This window comes from Onychostruthus taczanowskii, unplaced genomic scaffold (assembly GCF_017590055.1).
Source record: "Onychostruthus taczanowskii isolate IOZ18803 unplaced genomic scaffold, ASM1759005v1 scaffold99, whole genome shotgun sequence".
NCBI lineage: Eukaryota > Metazoa > Chordata > Aves > Passeriformes > Passeridae > Onychostruthus > Onychostruthus taczanowskii.
Genome location: NW_024507990.1, coordinates 321,009 through 341,743, shown reverse-complemented (window position 1 = coordinate 341,743; position 20,735 = coordinate 321,009). Strand labels below are relative to the sequence as shown.

The 20,735-nt window shown below is 42.6% G+C and overlaps 1 protein-coding gene across 2 annotated transcripts in view; it reads right to left on the bottom strand.

Annotated features, from left to right (window-relative positions):
• The window catches only part of FOXK2 (forkhead box K2), a 46,403-nt gene that overhangs the window by 4,282 nt on the left and 21,386 nt on the right, over nucleotides 1-20,735 (bottom strand). For both annotated transcript variants that reach the window (XR_005954331.1, XM_041427324.1), the window contains exons 2-8: nucleotides 10,041-10,235; nucleotides 7,259-7,406; nucleotides 6,660-6,806; nucleotides 3,749-3,942; nucleotides 2,784-2,959; nucleotides 1,595-1,891; nucleotides 1,032-1,238 (exon numbers count right to left, since the gene is read on the bottom strand). Coding sequence is in view for 1 of the 2 variants with exons in the window: in XM_041427324.1 (XP_041283258.1) it covers nucleotides 1,032-1,238; nucleotides 1,595-1,891; nucleotides 2,784-2,959; nucleotides 3,749-3,942; nucleotides 6,660-6,806; nucleotides 7,259-7,406; nucleotides 10,041-10,235 (1,364 nt within the window). In the remaining variant the exon portion in view is untranslated. The remainder of the gene's footprint in view (nucleotides 1-1,031; nucleotides 1,239-1,594; nucleotides 1,892-2,783; nucleotides 2,960-3,748; nucleotides 3,943-6,659; nucleotides 6,807-7,258; nucleotides 7,407-10,040; nucleotides 10,236-20,735) is intronic.

The window sequence follows — 20,735 nt, the reverse complement described above, 5'->3', positions numbered from 1 at the left end:
GAGTTATTTAACAAGAGACCAGGACCTGGAGCCCACCTCACTGCACACCCATCACTCACAGACAGCAGTGGGAAGCATCAGCTCTGCTCCTGTGTGCAGCCACATTCCCTGCAACCCTGCAGCCCTCAGCTGCCCTGCCAGGGAACGTGTGGAAATCAGCTGAGTTTTCAGAATCCAGGAAAAAGAGAAAAGGAATTATTCCTTACTTTTAGAACTAGCTTTTCAGTATACTTCACATGGCTCTCAGCTCTATTCACACATCCCTTCTGACACAGAAAGTGCACCTCAAGTCTGACTGTGATGCTTTTGCTGCTCGTAAGCTGGAACTGAAGTGGCAGCAGCCAGAACACTGACCTATAAATGTCAGTGATGGCAAAGGAGTAAAAAGGAAATTAAGGAGATAATTCACTCCATTAGAAAGACTTTTGAGCAGAAATGCAGGTAATGAATTGATGTAAGACAGCCCTAAAAGTATTTGTGTAAACTTATGACAAAAAAACCTCTCCTTCAGTATCAGATAATACATAAAGCAGAACTGCTAGAACAAGCTGTGAGGAGCTGCCAGCAGAGCAAACCTGCCCGTGCTGGGAGCAAGAGGGAATGTGTGGAATGATGACAAAGCACTGCTGCCCACTCAGCCCGCCAAGGCCCAGAGGGGAATGATGGATTCAGACACCAACCACCTCAAAACCTTACAGAATTTTGGTCTTTTCAGTACAGGCTCAATAAAATCGTAATAAAAAGTAACAGTTCAAAGAGCCAACCCACAAGCAAGTTCTGGTTTTCCTGTTGGTGGCTTCCATCAAACCACCTGGGAGCAGGCACCATTTTAACAGCTCTGATTTACAGGAGCTTCTCTTTAAAACTTGCTTCTAGCCGGGTTTAACAAGGAGAGAGGATGGGCTGTCAGCACTGAGCACATCCCTGTAACAACCACAGGGAGAATCAGGGCAGGGCAGGGCAGGGCAGGGGAGAGGAGGGCAGGGCAGGGCAGGGCAGGGCAGGGGAGAGGGAGAGGAGAGGAGGCGCACCCGCGCTGCCCGGCCCCACGGCGGCGCTCAGCGGCACGATGTGCGTTCCGTTCTGGGTGACAGCTTTGATGGGCAGCTGGTGCTGCCCCAGCGGCGCCTGCTGCACGATGGTCACTGTCTGTAAGGGGGTGGGCTGCGATGTCTGGATGATGCGACCAGCGGCTCCTATTGCAGCATGGCTAATGGCAGGGAGAGGCTCCACTTTCACTGCAAACAGGAGAGAACATTTGGTTAAAATTAACAAAGTGCTCAGGAGCCGCTTGGTCTCACTCAATCAGCCCTCAGTGGGAGTGTGTTGTTTTATTACTCGCTCTAATGTATCTGAGAAATTACAATTTGAAATCTTCTGTTTTAGCCAAACGCTTCAGCCTTGTCCTGCAAGTATTGATGCCCCATCCCTGAATGAGGCCTGGAGCAACCCAGGACAGTGGAAGGCATCTCTCCGCACGAGATGGGCTTTAAGGTCCTTCCAAACCAAACTCTTCCATGGTTCTACAATTCTAAATTTCAAGTACTGATCCCTCTGCATAGAGAGGTGCCGAAACAACCCCACAGGTTCTTACCTTTGACTTCCTTGTGGTCTCCATTCTCTTGAGGTTCTACCTTGGGCTGGGTGACCATAGCAGCTTGTGTGACAACCGCCTGTCCTGCGACAGTGTAAGTGTTTGCTGGTGCCAATCCAGTCACGTTGGTGACTGACACAGCTGGGATCTGGTGCACAACATGAACTGTCTGAACTACAGGCTGCTGGGAGGTCGATGTTGTCACGGGAGTTGCAACAGTGTAGGTGACGGGTTTGATAGCTTGTGGTAGCTGCCGTTGTACAGTAATTAAAACTGGCTGGCTAGAGAGAGGTGATCCTACCAAGAAAGAGGTCAAAATTAGACTGCCAATTTTCATTACTTCTTCTAAGCCAGTCGTTCTTTTAAACTTCACATTAAAACCTCAGAGAATGAACAAGCTCCTTCACTAATGGCCGAATGAGCCAGAAGGTAACACTGGACAATGAAGGCTAGGACAAGTGGTTATTCCCAGCTCCAGGCTCAAGGTAAGAGCTGTACTGGCTGTGCAAAACCCACACACCACTTGGGCACCCCAGCTCTGCCCCCAAACAAAGCTGTGCTTGGCACTCATTTGAGTAAATCCCTTTCCACAGATGGGAAGACGTGTGTGCTGCAGGTGCTGTGTGCAGCACGCCTGCACTGGGAATGCTGAGGAACGCACAGGAACGTGTCTGCCCTCTGTAGTGCCACAGCACCACCAAGAAACTGCATGGCAAATGTATATCAAAGAAGGTAATTAAACAAACACATCCTTATCCCATCATGCCTTATGCTCTTTTTGTTTTAAATAGGACATTTCTTATCTCTCTTCATCCTTTCAATTTTTTTATCCCCCGTGCTGTGGAAGGATGACATGACCACAGAGGTGTGAAAGGCCTTTCCTTATTTCTCTAACACACACAACCTTACCTTTCAGGTTTTTTTCCAAGAGCACTGGTACAAGACAGCACAGTCCTACACAGGACAGAGGCACAGCCTCTCCTCAGCAACAGTGACCCAAGGATGAGGAGCAGCCCCAGGTAACAACAGCCCCACGTGTTCAAACACGCCCTCCCTGGCTGCTCCTGATCTCACAGATCTGCTCTGAAGAGGTGAACTATTACTCATTTTTGGGGTACCTGTTAAGTCCTGGCAGTGTTTTGGTGTCACCCTCTGCCCCCAGCCCCAGTGCTGAGCTCAGGGTGCTCACCTGGGGCACTCTGTGCAAACCGCGCTTCTTGGATGACGGCGAGCTTTGGCTGGATGGCGCTGGGCTCAGGCTCCATGGGGACAGGAGATCCTTCCCTGGACAGGCTCTCGGGGGTCTGGACGCCACTGGAGTGTGCAGACAGCACTCCAGAGTGATTAGGAGAAGCTGGGGCACTTCTGTAGTTAGAAATGAAAGCAGCAGCTGATGTGTTTTAACTTCTGAACTGTGAAAGCCCGAGACCTTCCTCTAGTGGGAGCGTAACAGTGCCCACAGCAGGGCAGGGCACAGCTCCAGCCCAGAGCTCAGCACCTCTTAAAAGCTTCTGTTAAACAGGGACAGAATTTAAAAGCAAACTCCAGGTACAGTTAACGGAGAAGAAGTGGCTGGATGCCTTGTAGGGAGACTCTAAATCTGTGAAACATGAACATTTCTTCTGGTGGAGAAGAGCAATGAGCAAATCTGAGGCTACAGGGCAAGCAGAAAAAGATCTGCACCAGCAGAAAGGCCATAACTTTACAGAGGGATTAATTTAAACCCAGGTATTTCCCCATCACAAATTCTGCTCCAACATTAGCAAACTGAATACACAATTGTCATCTCTAAGGTCAATAAAATGGTAGCCGGTATCTGAGAATTTTCCGTGTAAACAGTTTTAAAATCCAGTAGATGACAGTTAGAAATTAAAATTATAATTCTGCAAAACCCATCAAAAGTACAGCAAGGCTTGCACACATTAACAATCTGATAGTTAGATGTGCAAACCGAGTTCTTTAGCACTAAAACCAAGCAATAAACACCAGCCTGGTGCACGGGGCAGCCTCCTCATGAAACACACAGAATTCAGACACTGAGTCTGGATGAAATTAAATTACTAAACTTGGGACTGTATCCGAAGCTACCAAGTCTGTAGCAGCCTGAAGATTAAACAACAGCCATAGTCTTTTTGTTCATCTGGTTTTCCTTACCTAGAAGAGAGTGGTCCCAGAGGGGTTCTAAAGCAAGGTACTCCCCTAGGCCGCCTTTTCCTAAAAGCCTGCTCTATTAATTTGCTTTCAGAGGCAGGGTCTATCCTCCAGAATGAGCCTTTGCCTGGTTCTTCCTGGGAACGTGGTACTTTGATGAAATAACGATTCAGAGAGAGATTGTGACGTATTGAATTCTATGGAACATAAAAAAATATGTAGAATTCATATAACTTTTCCAAGTCAGAATGTGGCCTACTGCAGCAGTTTGTAGTATAGGAGACTCGGGGTTCAGCTCTTTAATTCCTTAATTTAACAGCACTCAGAGCACTACCAAGCAGTGCCATAAACCTGAAAGGACTCTTGCATTTGTCAACTCTTTCCCAACAATTAAAAACCCAGTATTCTAATTGGAAATAACAGGAATCCCATTTATTTCATTCTCTCATGAGAAACACGGTGATTGAAACCAACGTTTAGAACAGTACAAACACTTGTGCAGTATGCAGTGTTAAAAACAAAAATAAAAATGATCAGTGCTTGTACACCACCCTTCCCCAGGTGTCCCAGCTCCTTCCAGGAGGGCCAGCAGAACACAGCACACACGATTCTGACCCTGTGTGGTAGCTCTGTTACTGTCCCACAGCTCAGAAAGAAAACACTAAATTACACAAGTTCCAAAGGCAGCTGGAGTGCTGTGAATTCACCCACAGTCCAGTTTGTCTCAATAACAGAGCCAAGAATTTACTGTGGCAATTAAAACACCAAGTGGCAGCAGGTCCTGAACCAGCTCTTCCAGATCTTTGTCACCACGGTCCCTTTCACATTCCCACATCCTCAATTTGCTGCAACATCCCCCCACTCCTCCACCAGAGCAATGCACAGAACTGCTGACACCCTCAAGCTGCCCTATCTGTGCTTGGCTTTGCACACAGAATTTCTTTTTATTTTATTTCTTTAACATAGATAAACCCCAAAATCTCTCTCAATATTATCACTGAACAGGAAGAGACTGATACTAAGATTTCACCCTGAAACACTTGTGGGGGAACAGAGGTAAATGGGAAAAAACTTTATGTTAACAAAAGCTCTCAAAAATTTGCAAAGCCAATGTAAAACTCGCTCAAGTATCTCAGTTCATGACCCTGATGGTAAGTTTGGAAAACTTAAAGCAGTGATGATAACCACATATGATTTCTTGAATGCAAACTGATGAAACCAGAGATGGTTTTTTCCCTGCCAAAAATGGAAACATAACTAGAAAGATGCCAAGAACATATTTATAAATTGTATTTATTTCTGCATATGCTAGAATAAAGGAGTAGATCCAAAAATACCTGCTAAAATAAGTTTACAGAGAGAAGCCTTCAAATGCTCATCAAAATGAGACCGTTGTGTGCTAAAGGATATAAATACCTGTTTCTTAAGGTGTGGGACTGGGACACTGTACATGTGTTTGTACTCTATGTTTTGAATGATATGTGCATGTATAACCTCAAATAAGATTTGAAAGATCTGTCCTAAGTCACCTGAGCTGCAATCCAACTCCAAAGTGTAGAAGCTGGCAGAGCAGTGACTGAACAGCATCTGATTTTCAGCTTTTCCAGTTGTTTCTATGCATGGCTGCTGATTAGTGACTCCAGAACATGCTGTCTGCTGTGCCATCCCCTTGGCTTTAGGAAGCATTACAGCCCCAAATCCACACCCTGCTCTAGGGCAGAGCTCTTCAGCTCAGCATAACTCTGTGTGTGTGTGTTGGGTTCATGATGCAACATCATCTACACAGACACTCAAGGTACTGCAAAATAGGAAGCAAAACACACATCAACATTTTATAAACAGAGTCTTGTTGCTAAAACAACATGACTGCAGCCAGGATACTGCACTGTTATGTGGGAAAGGGAAACAAAAGAGACTTCCCAGCCACAACAGCCAAGTCCTTGACTAACCAAACCCTCAGCAAACAGCCAGGAACAGCCACGTTCCCCACTAACCTTGGCAGAGTGACCCAGCTTTCATTTAGGCTGTATGACAAATAAGTATGTGATTAATATTTTAAAATCTCCTCCTCTACAGGGAAGGATTGAATTCTTCAGTCTTCCACTTCTGCAGCCGATGTTAACACTTCCTCACTTTCCCTCTCACCCAATCTCCCTAAATTTCACCTCCCTGACAATAACTGCAGAGGGATCAGATAGCCCAGGATGCACCATGTGCTCCAGGTGTTCCAGGCCCTGCAAACTGGGCTCCTTGGCTTCTGAGACACCCAAAACAGCACCAAAGCAGCCTTCACATGTGCCTGGGAAGGCTCTGCCAGACTGATTTGTACTTGGTTAGTCATCCTGGCAAAAGCTGAGGTTGGTCTTGTGAAAATGAAAAGAAAGCAGAAATGAATTCTGCAGAGCTGAGAGGTTTGGTACAGGAATGGGCAAGTTCACAAATCAAACAGTGCATGAACCAGGGTGAGATAATGACAGATAACACACTTGTTCCTTCACCTGCTGCATGGGCAGGATCACTGTTCTCAAGCAGAACTAAACTTGGAGTATTTACTATCTCAATTTTATCTCGGATGTTTACACAACTGTAGGTTACAGAACATGACACCTTTCCTAGACAGCATACAGGATTCAAACCCAGTGCCAAATGCACTGTGCTTTCCCCAAAGTCTGCCTGCCTCCCTACTAGAGGTTTAGAGAACACCATTCCATCAATAAAGCAGTATTTAAAATACAGACTAATGTAAATTGCCCACTTTGTTGGAAAACTTAGTATCAGAGGAAAGACAACACACTCATTTGCCAAATTCTGTATCTGAAGGGTTATGAGGCTTACCAACTGCCTGCTCATGACCACTTACAGCTGCCAGTATTGCTCACATGTAAAGAAAAAAAATTCCAGAAATCAGAATTACCTGCCAGCCCTTGTCTGCTGTCCTGTAGTAGGGATAATTTTTAGTTATGTGCGTATAAATTCCATTTAGTGTAAGCTGCTTATCCGGGGCCATTGTAATTGCTTGGACTATTAACTGTGCATAGGAGTAGGGTGGCTTAGAGTCATCCTGGACAAAAACAAGAGAAGTCTGCATCAACAAACTGAAGAGATACAGTAGATCAAAAGTCATAAAACATCATTAACTTGACTTAGGGGACTTTTCGACAACCAAAATCTTGAGGCACCAAAGAAACCAAGAAAACTTTTTCTGATCAGCAATTTTAGGGTAACATAAATTTTGCAGGTATGTATAACAGCAAAGAATTTTCAACAGCCTCCAAACAGATCTGTAACTGAGACTGCACAGAGACCCTCCCCCAAAGGGAACAGGGGCTAATCAATCAGTCAATCAATCAGTCAATCAATCAATTTCACATCTGATCACAAACCCCTACACACTGTTTTTAAACCTGGCACGTTAAATTACCACTCAGTGCACACACCTCAGCAAACAAAACATCCCAAGCCTTCCACTCAGTTGGGGTGCAATGTCTGGGATTGGTTTCAAGCTGTGTTTACCTTTGGGCTGTCTCCCCCCGAAGCTTCCTTGTCGTTTTCTGACTGGGAATTGTCAGCCATCAAATGTAGGTCAGATGCTATTCCACGACTCATTTTGTACCCTGAAGAGCCTGCGCCGCGGGGGCTCGATGGGCAGGAATTTGCAGCACTGTAGAGCATAAAAAGAAGATCCTACTATTTTGTTATACAGTATATCACCACATTATGTCTCATCAAAAAGCTCTTAGTGCAGCAAAGCCACTACCAGAGCTGTGAGGCTGCAGCTAAAGGGCTGCCAGGGCTTCCATTCCAAAGCACCTTCCACGCCTTGCTAAGCCAGCCATGGGATCAGAACCACTGCAGGAAGAAACCTCACTCAGGCTTTCCTCCTCAACCATCATCTGCTTGTCAGGCTGCAATATATTTGGGTAAGATTTGCCCCCTAAGTCCACCTTAACTGCATCAGCAACCACAGATTTTCAGACACTTGTTGGGAACAAGAAACAGATCTTGCATGGAATTTCTGCCATATGCTTGTGTTCAGTCTGCCCCCAAAATAATCATCTCTCCTGTGTAGTGCTTTTGCACATTTGGGGAAATATAGCAAGCAGCGAGGTAAAAAAAGGTTTGATTCTCATTTAAAGTGAAACCAGTATTATTTTAAGTGTTTGCAGGTGTGTGCACATACTTACATAGGTATGTGTATAAAAATCATAAATTTATCTGTAAATGAGATGTATCAGCACTGACTCAGCTGACTGAATGCAGTACTGGGCCAACAGAGCAGATACACTGTTAGAAAGCAAGAGATGGTGCCAAACACTAAAGAGCATCTCCTAACACTTCACATTTTGCCATCCATCCCAGAAAACCAGGTAAAACTGGACATAATTCCACTGGAACATCTTTCTACCAGTGGTCCCCTGCCCTGCAGAGTCCACAGGAACTGCAGCTGCACGATGCCAATTTTCTTCTACGATTTCCTTTTAGCCAAGAGGAAAGAGAAAGTCAGCAGGTGAGGTCCATCCCCTTCCCCAAAATAATTCTGGCAGCTCTCTTGCAAGGACACACTCTCTGCAATTCATACTGCAGCTGATTTCAAGGCAGAAATTCCAAAAAAACTAGAAATCTTAATAGCTGCACCTGGCTGTGCCCCCAGAAGCAGCCTTATCTCTAAAGATAATCTTTAATCTTTGAATCTATGGTTCAAAACATCAACAACAAATAAATCTAGACAATGTTATTTATATCTATACACTAAAGCTTTAATAATTTTCATCTGTCAAGGTTTGTTTGTCTGCCTGGCCTCTCCAGTTTTTTGCTACCTCCTTTTTTATGTACAGAAGGAGGCAAATCTATAGATTGGGCAATATATACTCACACTGAAAGCATCAAAGCTTCACTTCCCAAAAAATCCACCCATGATTTGTTACAAGTGATATACTTACTATAAGAGAGAGATGGCAATTGTTAAGTGTTGTACAGAAGAATCCTTGGTTAGAGCCCAAATGTGTAGCCAATTTATTTTTTTAGATATAGGTCACTCCTGCTCTGTGTTTGCACGTATCAGCTGACAACATCCCTCTGCTCTGCTCACTTCAGCATATATTGACAAAGAGACACATATGGTATAATCAAAGCAAGTCTACAAGTCTTCTACAAAACAGGATGATTTACAGAGAAACTGTCAGGCTCTGCTCTCAAAATAGACTCCAAACTGTCATCTTTTTTTCTTTTTTCTGTAATAAACTACTCAACAGGTGCATGAAAGCCCTGAAGAGAATTACAAAATTCATAGTGAGGCAAAGCCAGTGGTGATAGATGGGATAATATCTGAAATATTTGTGAGCTGCTCTGTCATTGGCAAGATGTGTTTTCCCTGAATTCTCATAAGAAAGCAAACCTGTTACCAGACAAGCCTAGGTATCATTTCTCTCTGCTTCCATCATTTCAGCAGGTGTCATTAAACACCCCCAGACAGAGACCAGGAGCTTGGCAAACATGCAAGAAGTCAATTACCCTCCCATTCAAATCTCATTAACAAGTTATACCTTTTTAAAAGCAAGCATGGCCAGTTCTTTACTCAGGTGAAGACACAGGAAGTGAGAGGGGACAAAGAAGCTTTCAAAACCATGAACATGACTGAAACAACTTTCAGGGCCTTGACATGGAAGTTTTGCTCCTGATCTTTCCAAGACTTGAATAATTCCATCTGAAGTCATTTGTGAGGATGGGTTGCTTGTGTTAATTGAGTTTGGTCCCAAGTAACAGGTGGGACAAGGGCTGCAATTACCAAAGAAGCAGCAGGGCAAGGAAAATCCTGGATCAGCCACCCTGACACTGAGCTCTGCACCTCAGCCTGTGCTTTCAGAAAAAGGTCTGCTCCCTTCCAGCAGTGACTAACCAATAACAAATCTTCTGGAGAAAGAGATCAGTCCATTTTCCACTATTTCCAAAAATAACCCAAACCACCATTTTTCCTGATGAGGACAGTGGCAAATCAGGACATTTTAAAATGGTGTCATTGAAAATTGTCTCATCTGAAGCGTTGCCATAAGCATGCAAGAGCAAAAAGCAATTTAAATTGTTGAAAAGCAAGAAAAATGCCAGGTTCTTGAGCAGAATGTTACACATTGAACATGTTAATGTTCATGCAGAACTATGTCAGCAGAAAGGGCGTTTCTGGAGGCAGGTAAGGCTGAGCTTCAGCTGAATTTTGACCTCAAAAGCAAAATCCTGAATGAGAAAGTTGTGCTGAGGCTGACTGTACATGGCCCTGATCCCACCTGCAGGGTTTAAATACCTGATGGTTCCCGTGGGAGAAGGGAGGGGGCTGATCAGGTGAGCCATGTTGTCTGGAATGTTTATTGTTAAGGGAGAGATCTGGGGTTGCACAGGCTTCACTGGGGACTCCGGGGCCTCCTGTTTTTCTCTCTTTTCATTGGACAGAGCTGTGAATGTTATCTTGATGTTTGTGCTGGGAAACCTGAAAGTACAGCTGAAAAATAAAAATAAACAAACAAATATATGAGCACTTGTTTACAGAATGTAAGACTTTCTGAATAACTAGCATGCTATCACCTAAGCTCGTTTATAATTTATATATATATATATTTATAATTACCCACGACCATCTTCATTTTACAGATCATACAGGGAAATCAAGAAAAAGATCCCCAGGTAAGCAACTGACATTTGTTAAGGAATACAAGGAAATGCAATTTTTTCTAACAAGGGCAGTTTGTGCATTGTCTCTAAATTTCTTGAGGTTCATCCTGATCTTGCAGCAGCCCCAAAGCAGAGCTATTTTAAAAACAAAACCTCATTATTTTATGATGCCAAGGAATGGCTTCAGCAAATGAGCAAGTTGGTCCATGATAGCAGAATTAATCAAAGCATGAACGTTGGCCAATTTGAGGTCTAACCAGTTTCACAGACTGGTCTAAGACATTTGGGTTCTTTTCTCTTAGAATACCTATTAAATTAAACATACATCTATTCCAATTCTGTTCCTTTACAGAGTATACTGCTGCTTTAGTACTACATTCAAACACCTTTTTTCAGAGCTGTATTTAAGACCCAGTTTCAGTAAACTACCTATTTTCATGTATTACCAAGGATGACATGCCTAAATTTAATGAAAAACAATAAATTAACAATGTTTACAACTTTGAAAAATAAAATGCAATAATGTACCATAGGATAATCCCTTTTCTACATCCCTGTGCACAGCATTTAGAAATGAACCAAATTAAACAGGACAGGCTTGTTTCTAATTTCTCAGTAAATAAATTTGCTTAATCTTGAGCAAATAAGAAACTTAATTTTGTCTCCACAAAAGCATCTATAAAAATACAGTTCAAATAACTTTACTACCTCCTCATCCTTAAGTTGTTAGACTACACTGAGCACTAAACCCACGATGACATTTACACACCTCCCACATGATGAAAAGGACTTTCCAATGACACTACACCCAGAAACAAACCTCACAAAATGTTGGGCTTTGGGTTTGTTTTGCTTTTAAGTGCTTCTAGGCAGATCTAGTTTTATACAAAAAGGAGACAAGCATATGCTGGAACAAGGGGTAACAAATGAGCTATGAATGCAAAATGCAGACTGTAAATAAAAGTGATCATTTCTCTGGAAAAATATATTAAACATGAAAGTGATGTAAGAATTGGCAGGAACACTCAGCTGCGGAGTAGCCTTAGAAATGAACTCTCCTGTGTTTTGGCTTTCATATCTTAAAATGAATCGGAGGATGTTTATAGAACAAAGGCAGCATTTGATTTTCACTATGTCCCCTGCCACATGCACCACAGTGGTTCTTTTTCCTTCCAATCCACATTCAAGGATCAGGAAAAAGAGAAAGAATTGACAGTGACCTTCCTTTTCTCTCTTCTTACTTCTGAGTACGGACCGCGTCCGCATTTAACAGACGACCTATTTCTGAAACATGCTCAATGTACTAAATTAGGAACAGAATCTATGCCAAAAAACTGCACAAGCATTTCAGCAAGGAAGTTAAATGGACCAATTTCTGGGTTGGGTTTTTTTAATAGATTCACTAAGAACTCATTTCTTTGCTTTTTCCAGTAGAAAGTATTTTGTGCTTGTATCGTTTTAGCGACAATGGAAAGGGGTCTTGGTTGTTTAGCTAATAAAAATATTTTTCAAGCATTTCTTTTAAGCAGCAATAAAAACAACACTCAAGTGTATGCAAAGACAGCTAAAGATTAAGTAAAAATCCCTGTGAGAAAGTGAACAACAACATCTGTTTGACACAAACACACACCTATGCATTTCATGAGGCTATTCCATACATATGCATATATGCATTTCACCTTCCCTGTGCATTTCATGAGCCTATTCCATACCTGCAAATTTACCTTAAATGCCTGCAAGACCGAATTTATTTCAACTCAAGGGAAGAACTGGACATGGCTTTAGGTGCTAATTCCCTGGTTACAGTCCTTATTGCCTGGTAAAAAACCACCCCAGTGCACAGCACAGAGGAACTGGAGCCCTCCTGTGCCACACCAGGTGAGGATGGGGAAGAGGTGGATCTCCACAACTTCAGCAACATGGAAAGGCAGAAAAGGAATACTCAGCAGCTCCTTTGATATTCCATGTAGGCACACACATTAAAAGATCTCCCCTTTACCCTCCTGCAGCCCTGAAGGCATCATCTCCCTGTGGGCACCTCTGGCAAACAAGGCAACAGCACAGACACGGGGCTCGCAAATGTTCATCAATTCTGGGAAAAAACCCACAAAAAGCAGCTCCAAACACAGGAGCTTTGACCAACCAGGGGACTCCAGAGGTTCTACACATGTCAAACAAATTGGCAAACCCAGAGGCAACCCCAGTGCAGTTTACATTTCCCATGCCTCAAAGGCCAGTGTAAGTAAGGAAATACAATGTACCTACAAATCCCTGTCTGGTAAGAGCAATAAACACCTGAATATTATCAAAAGACCACATCTGTCAATTGATTCATATTTGCAAACAGTTTTTTAAATGGAAGGATATTTTTATAGCTGGAATTCAGCCAAAAAGCAGAATAAAGAGTGTATACTAACCAAGAGAGTTCCTGAATAAATTGCAGTTATGCAAATGTATTATATTTACATCCAAACTCAAAGTACAGAACATGTTCTAATTTGATCAGAATCAAGTTGGTTTTGGCATATTCTTTAGTTATACAATGAACTAAACAAAAACCACAGAAACACCCACAAGGAGAGACCTCATCAAAACATTTAGTCCTCAACAAGCTGAACTGGGTTTTACTCACTGTTCAAAAGCTTACAATAGTTTCACAATACACTACCACAGCATGGCTTGCTGGAGGAGAAACTCATCTAGACAATCCACTTACAAAAAAATCCCAAAGAAATAAAGCAGTTTTGAATATTTATTGATGACAACTACAGGTGAGCATCAGAACGGAGCCACTGCATGACCCAGGGAACTACAGAGGAGGTGTCACAACTGAAATGTAGCTCATAACCTCAATTACTCTTCTTTAAATTAAAAAAAAAGCTCATTGTGGGCTGACTACTGGAAAACAGACACCAAGCACCACATCACTTCAAACTATTCCACAGATAACTCATCTGTATCTGCAGCTCCCAGGCAAACACAGCGATGCTGATCCAGGCAGGACTGCTACACAGTTTAGGAACTTTGCAGTTTAGGGTGCCAGAGAGGTGTCTCAGGGTAAAAATATGCCAAGTCCAGTTTTGTCACATCTGTATTTCCAGTATTTTCTCGCTTTCCCTCAGCAGTTCTGTCCATACTGCAGGGAAAAGCTGATGACACACTTGTAGTTCTGCCTGTGTGAAAATACCATCTGACTGGGAAGGAGGAATTTCATCCTGTCTTTATCTGGGAAACCAAAACACAGCAGAAGAATTTGATTTCTTCCCTGTACACAAACCCTGCTGCGATACCAAGTGTTTCAGTATCCTTTGAATTATTCCAGTTTAATTGCCTTCTGAGAATCAGGACCAAAATCAGAGAGAAGCTGCCATGCCACTTTGATCAGCAGGTTCTTTTATCAGCACCTCCAGATTTTACATTCAAATAGATGATAAGGGTTGAGCAGTGATAACCCCTCAAGTCAGGGTAGTTACAAGTGCACAGCTCAATTCCTTCACACTGACTGTGATACTGAACCCCCGTTAACTTAAAGATCCCCTGAGAGTTAAACTAATCTGAAAGAATAACAAGATGCCTGGTTTTGAACTCTTGTTGATTTACTGAGAGCCAAGGACAGCTTCAACTTTTCACATTAAAAAGCCAAGACTCAAAAAAGAACGCAGTCAGCATCTGGGAGATTGCTTGTGTCGATTTTTGACTTCAGATCCTTTCAAGGTGAACACGGGCAGTGCTAACTCCCCACAAAGGAAGCAGAGGTCATCACCAACATCTGCACCACCAAACGCAGCTTTTCCACTTTCCTCTGACAGTACAGCAGCCTAAGATGATACTATTTGTACTTCCTTCTGCTATTTTGATCAGTGAACTAACAAAAAACCATGGAAATTACCATACTTTTGGCTATGGTCTTCTTTCCATGGAAGGGAGATTTGAAACAAATTCATTTTCTAATTCCTCTTACCTACCTACTTGTGATCTACTTCCCAAACTTTCCCCTTATTCCAGTAAAAATAACTCTCACAGCCAATTCATTTATTTATACTTCTGGCAGAAGATGTGCACACTGACACTTTATCACCTACAGTGCACACTCCCAAGCCCACTTTTGAAGTAATTATTTTTTGAAAGTCAAGCAAAAATTGAGTTTTTACATCTTTCAGACACAACCAGAGAAAAACTGAGTTTGGAAGGGACCTCTGAAAGTGTCCAGCCCAATCTCCTGCTCAAGGCAGGGTAACTCCCAGTTAGACCAGCTTGCTCAGAGCCCTGTCTCTCCAAATTTTGAAGCCTTCCAAACATGGAATTGGGCAACTCATTTCCTCTAATAACACCCTCAAGCAGTGAACAGTTTTCTCATTTGTACAGATACAATTCTTCACTGCAATTTCTACAGCTGCTTGTGCCAGAGTGTGAGCCTCTGGCACAGCCTGGCCCCTGGCTTTCTACAACCACTCCTTAGGCAGGGGGAGGATGCACTAGCACCCACCCTTGGGCTTCTCCAGGAAAAAAAGTTAAATTAAATCAAATTGAGGTCCTTGATCCTCTCCCCCTGCCCTGAGCATTCCAGCAGTGAGTCCATTCACGCAAGTGTCCACTGGAACGTGGTGCCTGGAATTACAATTTGATTGACTTCCTGCTAAATGGGTAAATTTCAATTTGAAAGCACAAGGACCCCAATTTCATCTTTTCTCCATTTGCTGCTTCCTTTATTATTGATTCCATCACAATGGATTAATAAGATATTAATTATAGATTAAACAATACGTGCCTGTGATTTTTAACTAAACAAGACTTAAAAGATGAGTCTTAACAAGTAAAACTAGAAATATCATGGAAGTGAAAAAAGCTCAACAAGTTGAAGTATGATTACATATTTCAGTGTCTGAATTTTCTACCAAAAGGTTTCTGACTGCTCAACACCAAGAGCAGGCATACTGAATTATTCACATGCAGAATTTATTTTTAAGACTCTGGGCTGTGTTTAATTGAACTGAAAGTCAATACCACACTCCATTTCTGGAATAGAGTCATCACCTTTAGAGCTAAAAGAATCAACAAACCCAAAACTTATTAAGAAGACAAATTGAACTGAATTGCTGTTTTTATTTCAAGATAATCGAAAAGTACCCAACAGTTTAAAGTCTGGGCTTCCAACAACAACAACAAAGGTGATGTATAAATCCATCCTAATAGTCATATATTGAGTGGCCACCTGAAAACTCCCAGCACTAAATGATTACTTATAAACTACAGGTTATTAAGAAAATACCACAAAAATTTTTACAGTAGGCATTGTATTGACTGTTTAAACAGAAATAACTGTTCAGATATTTGTTTTACAAAGTCTTTTCCAGGATTACATTAAAAACTGTTGTTGTAACACTTTGCCATCACTAAGAGCATAGGAAAAGTTATCTCAGATACACTGAAAAAGAGTGTTCCAGTACAAAACCAGTCAGATTATAATTATTTTCTTATAATCCTAAACAGGGATAACTTTCTCAATGGAAAATTTGTTCATGTAGGTCCCACCTTGTGCTCCTGTCAGAGATTTTAGCTTTAACATGGCATTTGTAAACCTTTCTCCACTGTTGGCAATGGGAATATCTGCTTTTCTCTACTGATGGGGGAGTGGTGATGAAAAAAAATTATTTCTATTAATGGAACACAAAGCCCAGCTCCTCCAGTAGATTTTTCAAAGGACATTTTTGATGCCCTCCTGCTTGCAGCTGACCACAACCTGTGAGAAACCACCCCAGCCAGAACATGGCATCACTTCCCACAGGGCCACATCCACATCCATTGTGGTGGGATGGATTCCTCCTCCTCCTCCTCCCTGCTTTGAATCCATGTCCTGATGTGGTTAATTTACCATAAATTTACATTCAATTTTGCTTGGCCATTACTAGTCAGGACACTTCTAGAGGTTACCCAAAAAGCAATTGTCCTTTCAAGAATGGTAGTTTTTCCTCTGGGGACTGAATCCCGAGCTCACACGTGTTCCCCTTAATTCCCTGTGTCCTTTGCAATTGATTTCTGTGGCCCAAAGATCAATCTCTGCACAGCACATCCTCCACACAGACTGGGAGGGCTCAAGGCACGCTCGACCTCTAATGCCACAAGGAACAAAACACTGGCAGATTTTAAACCAGCAATTAGAATTTCTATTCTGAGCACTGGGCATTCTCTTCACAAAGATTTGGTATTTTTTCAGGCGTGCCATTGCTGTCTACACAGTGCCACCTAATAGGATGGAAAACACCCTAAAGAGCAAGATCACTGATCCATCTATCTCTATTTTCTGATCTCTTAAGATTCAAAAGCAAAGATCTATGCAGCATCAGAAGTGATGAAATATTGCTGTAGCCTCATGTTAATTCAAGTTGGCCAATAAAACACTTGTAGCAAATTGTAAGCAAAGGCTGGAAATACAATCTAGCTATAAATTACTGGCTCCCCCATGGGAAACCTCAGTTACAGACTTCCCTGCTCATGTTTTAGCAAGCGCATAAGAAGTATGTAAAGCTGTTGGTTGATATTCCTTACAGGAACAGTGCTGACCTGCCTCAGAAGGGTCTGGAACAAACCTGCCTGCGTCAAAAAATGATCCTATGACAGCAGAATATTGATGACGACAAGAGGAACATTCCTGAACCACCAGCAGCAAACACAAACGGGGTAACAAACACATGACAGGCAGAATATTGATGACGACAAGAGGAACATTCCTGAACCACCAGCAGCAAACACAAACTGGTAATAAACACATGACACCATCTGAAATGGTGCTCAGCTTGTTCCCACTCAGAGCTGACACCATGAGAAACTGGGCATTTTTCACCCTGTATTCACAGCAGTTTCTCTAAGGCTATTTGAGAGTTCAGAGTGAAAACAGTGAGCTGAAGTTGTTCCACTACAGCAAATTTTGCTGCAAACGTAAAGGATTCTATTAACAACTTGAAGCTGATCTCACTCCTCCCCTGCATTATTATGCTACAGAAAAGGTGCTCACAGTATATCACAGATTTTCAAAGGTTCTTCTTTCAGCAGCCAGGCTCTCTTTTCTTTCCATACCAACCACACAACACTGGCACCGATCAGAAGCAAAAATATTTAGGTTATCTTACAATCATGGCAATGTGCTGTGGTTAATTAAAACTACCTATCTCAAAATCGCAAATTTCCACTGCATTCTCCTCTTTTCTTAAAGGGCAAAATATTGAAACCAGCAAGAAGAAGAAAAAAAACCCCAGAAACCCAAACAAAACCTAGAGAATTTCAATGCAGGAGCCCTGCACAGGCTGCAGGACTGAGAAAGCACTTGGCCTGCAGGCAGGAGTGTAGGCAGCAGTTACTGTAGAAACCGAGCTCTTCCCTGCTTTTCTCTGAGCAAAAGAAAGACACAAAAGAGCTGGAAAACAGCGATCGATGGGAAGCAGCTTATAAAGCTGCTTGTCACATCTGCTGCAGGAAAACCAGACACTAATTCATTAAAACTGCTCATGTAATGCCTCTGGAATTTGAGGCTCCCCAGCCTGTGAATACAAAAGAAACTCCGCCTATGGAAACACTGCATTTTCGGGTGTTTAGCATCTCTGTACACAAAAGCCGTGTGTAGAGCCAGGTTGTGTGGTCTCAATCTTTACATTTCCTACTAAACTATAAAAACAATTTAAAATTTGTCCAAAAGCTGGAATGCCTCTACCTTAGCCAAATTGCAAACAGTCCCAACAAAGCCTACATACATCACTCTGTAACACAACAGCTTCCTGCTTAAAAAACACAAACAAAACACTTGCAACAGGAAAACAGAAATCAATTATCATTTCTTCTTCTTTACAGATAACTGCATTTAACCGTAAATGTGCAGGCTGCAACTTTCTCTGTGACAGTAAATGCCATTCCAAAACTTCCCATAAAGCACAGGAATTTACAACCACAGCTGAACCAAAGCTGACAAACCAAGCCCACTCCATCCTTTACCACCAAAAGCTGGCAGCTTAGATGCGCCTGGCACCTCCGGCTCAGTCACAGGGTACTCGTGGGGGTGCAAAAGTTCATACGGAAACACTGAGTTCTAATAATATCAATCAGTGTTAAAGAAAAGCTATCAGCAAAGCAAACCAAAGTGCTGGGAGCCAAACAGACAGCTCCTGGCATCTCGCATTCCTTACAATTAAAGCAGTAGGAGGAGTACAGTGAACAAGTGCTGTCATGATGTGTTTTGACGCAAGCATAATCATAAAAAAAGCGCTTGTGACTCATACGTTACTTTAGTAACAAAAGCCTTCATTTATTACCTCATCAGAGACCTGCATTCCATTGCAAAATTGTGCCCAAACTTCCTTACCAAGAGAGCAGCTACCCACTGAAGCTGGGCTGCACAATGATTACTCCCCATTCAAGGAAGCAAAGTCTATTTTAGATGGGCTCTTCAAGGCAGAACTCTGCTTCCAAGAGCAGCACAACCCTCTATTTGACACAGAAATCCATGACTAACTCGGGCCATTGACGAATGACAAAAACTGCTTCCTACCAACTCGAACTTTGAGTAGACAGCAGTGTTTAATTTCCCCCTTAAATCTGCCTGTCTGGTCAAAGAACAGGCTTTTTTCAGCCCCCTCTCACACAGCTATGGGCATTAATTAAATTTCACAGTTGCTTACCTAAAGATGTCTGATGGTCAAGAGCCATTCCATATTTGCTTCACTGTGGTGATACTGCTGGGCTGGGAATCTTAACAGAAATCAAGATTTTTGTATTATATTCTGAGACTTTTTTTAAAAACCAAGCATATTCTCCAGAATGTTTGTTCTAACAACTTTCCAATTTTCCTTCTATTTGCAAATTCCTAAAACTTTTCTCCTGAATGTGCAGACCCTCTAGAGATGCTCTATGCACTGACTGCTCCACAGTGTGACATAAATTTAGGTTCCTTTCTCACTAGTGTGGATGCTCAAGAACCAATCAAGACGCCAAAAAGTCTGAAAAGCCACAAAGTAAAGAAACACATCTACAACAAGCACGTTGTTATTGGAAAATATCCTTCAAGAAGCACTCCTCCTCCTGAGCTGTTCTGAGACCATGCCAAGTTCTCAAATTGTGGCCTGTGTAAGGGGCAGCAGGAAAGCACAGAAGGATAAAAGCAAATAAAAACAACAGACGTGATTTAACCAGTCAGAGAGTCACGCAAGTAGAAATCTGTCCAGGAATTAAAAAAAAAATAGACTCAATAAAAATTTTCATGAGAACCCAGGCCAATGATTGTCATGTACTGAAGGAGCAGCAGCAGAGAGGAGGAGAGGAGACAGCATGGCCACATGAGCTAAACTTGGGCCCGTGTTTGTCATCTGTCTCTAGAGTGAGTGAAAATGGGCAGACACTTCATGATGCCTTTGACACAGCAAGGAAAAGCCTCAAGTGGTTTGAGGCAGGGCTAGGGATGTGCTGCACTGGTTTAAAGGGAGTTTAGGTGCACACACACACACACCTGCTCACACCTCTTCAGCATTAAGCAAAATGAAACCCACTGCAAACAGCATCTACTGAAGTAATGAACAACACAAACCAAGACTGCTGAAGCCCAGGTTCCTAGCAGGCTCTCTGCAGCACAAGCCTGACCTGGGGGATGTTTCATGGGCTACAGGGATGTGACAGCTCTGTGTCCCAAACAGGGCAGGCTCTCCCTGGCCTCCTGCACCAGCTCTGGTCTCAGCCACCATAATTCCAGTTCCCTGCTTCCAGGAGCCACTGGTACCCCCAGTGATATATACTGATTCAGCAGAAAACTACTCAGGCTCAAATGCAGAATTCTGCTGATGCTTCAGTAAGTTTAAGCCATGTCATAGTCTAATCTTGACTCCAAAAGGCACCATGAGACCCGAATTTAAAAGCTGTGCTGTAGTATATTACACAAGACAACGCTCCCAATACCCAACTGTGCTAACCATTCTCTTTGAAAGCTTGAGATTTGAACTGATGTAGAAGGACAAGCTTCCAAAACTTACTTCTGTGCTACTTTCAAGGTCTTAACTATAACTAAGCCACTGCTGTCCCTTCCATTAGGAAAGGCTGACATACTGCACACAGGTCAGCTCAGCAGATCCAGTGGGTTTTGAACTCTGAGGCACACCCAAGTTTAGGGACAGCAGCATTCACATGGGAACAGTGTATGTAAGAAAACCTGAAGGACAAGGAAAAACTGCAGCAACAGCCTTCAAAAACAGGGAGCAGGAGGGAGTTAGAGAATTCACCCTGCACACCAAGTAATCCTCTTCAAACCCAAGGGATTGGTTTTAAAAGACAAGGCAAAGCTCTTCCCTGATAAAAA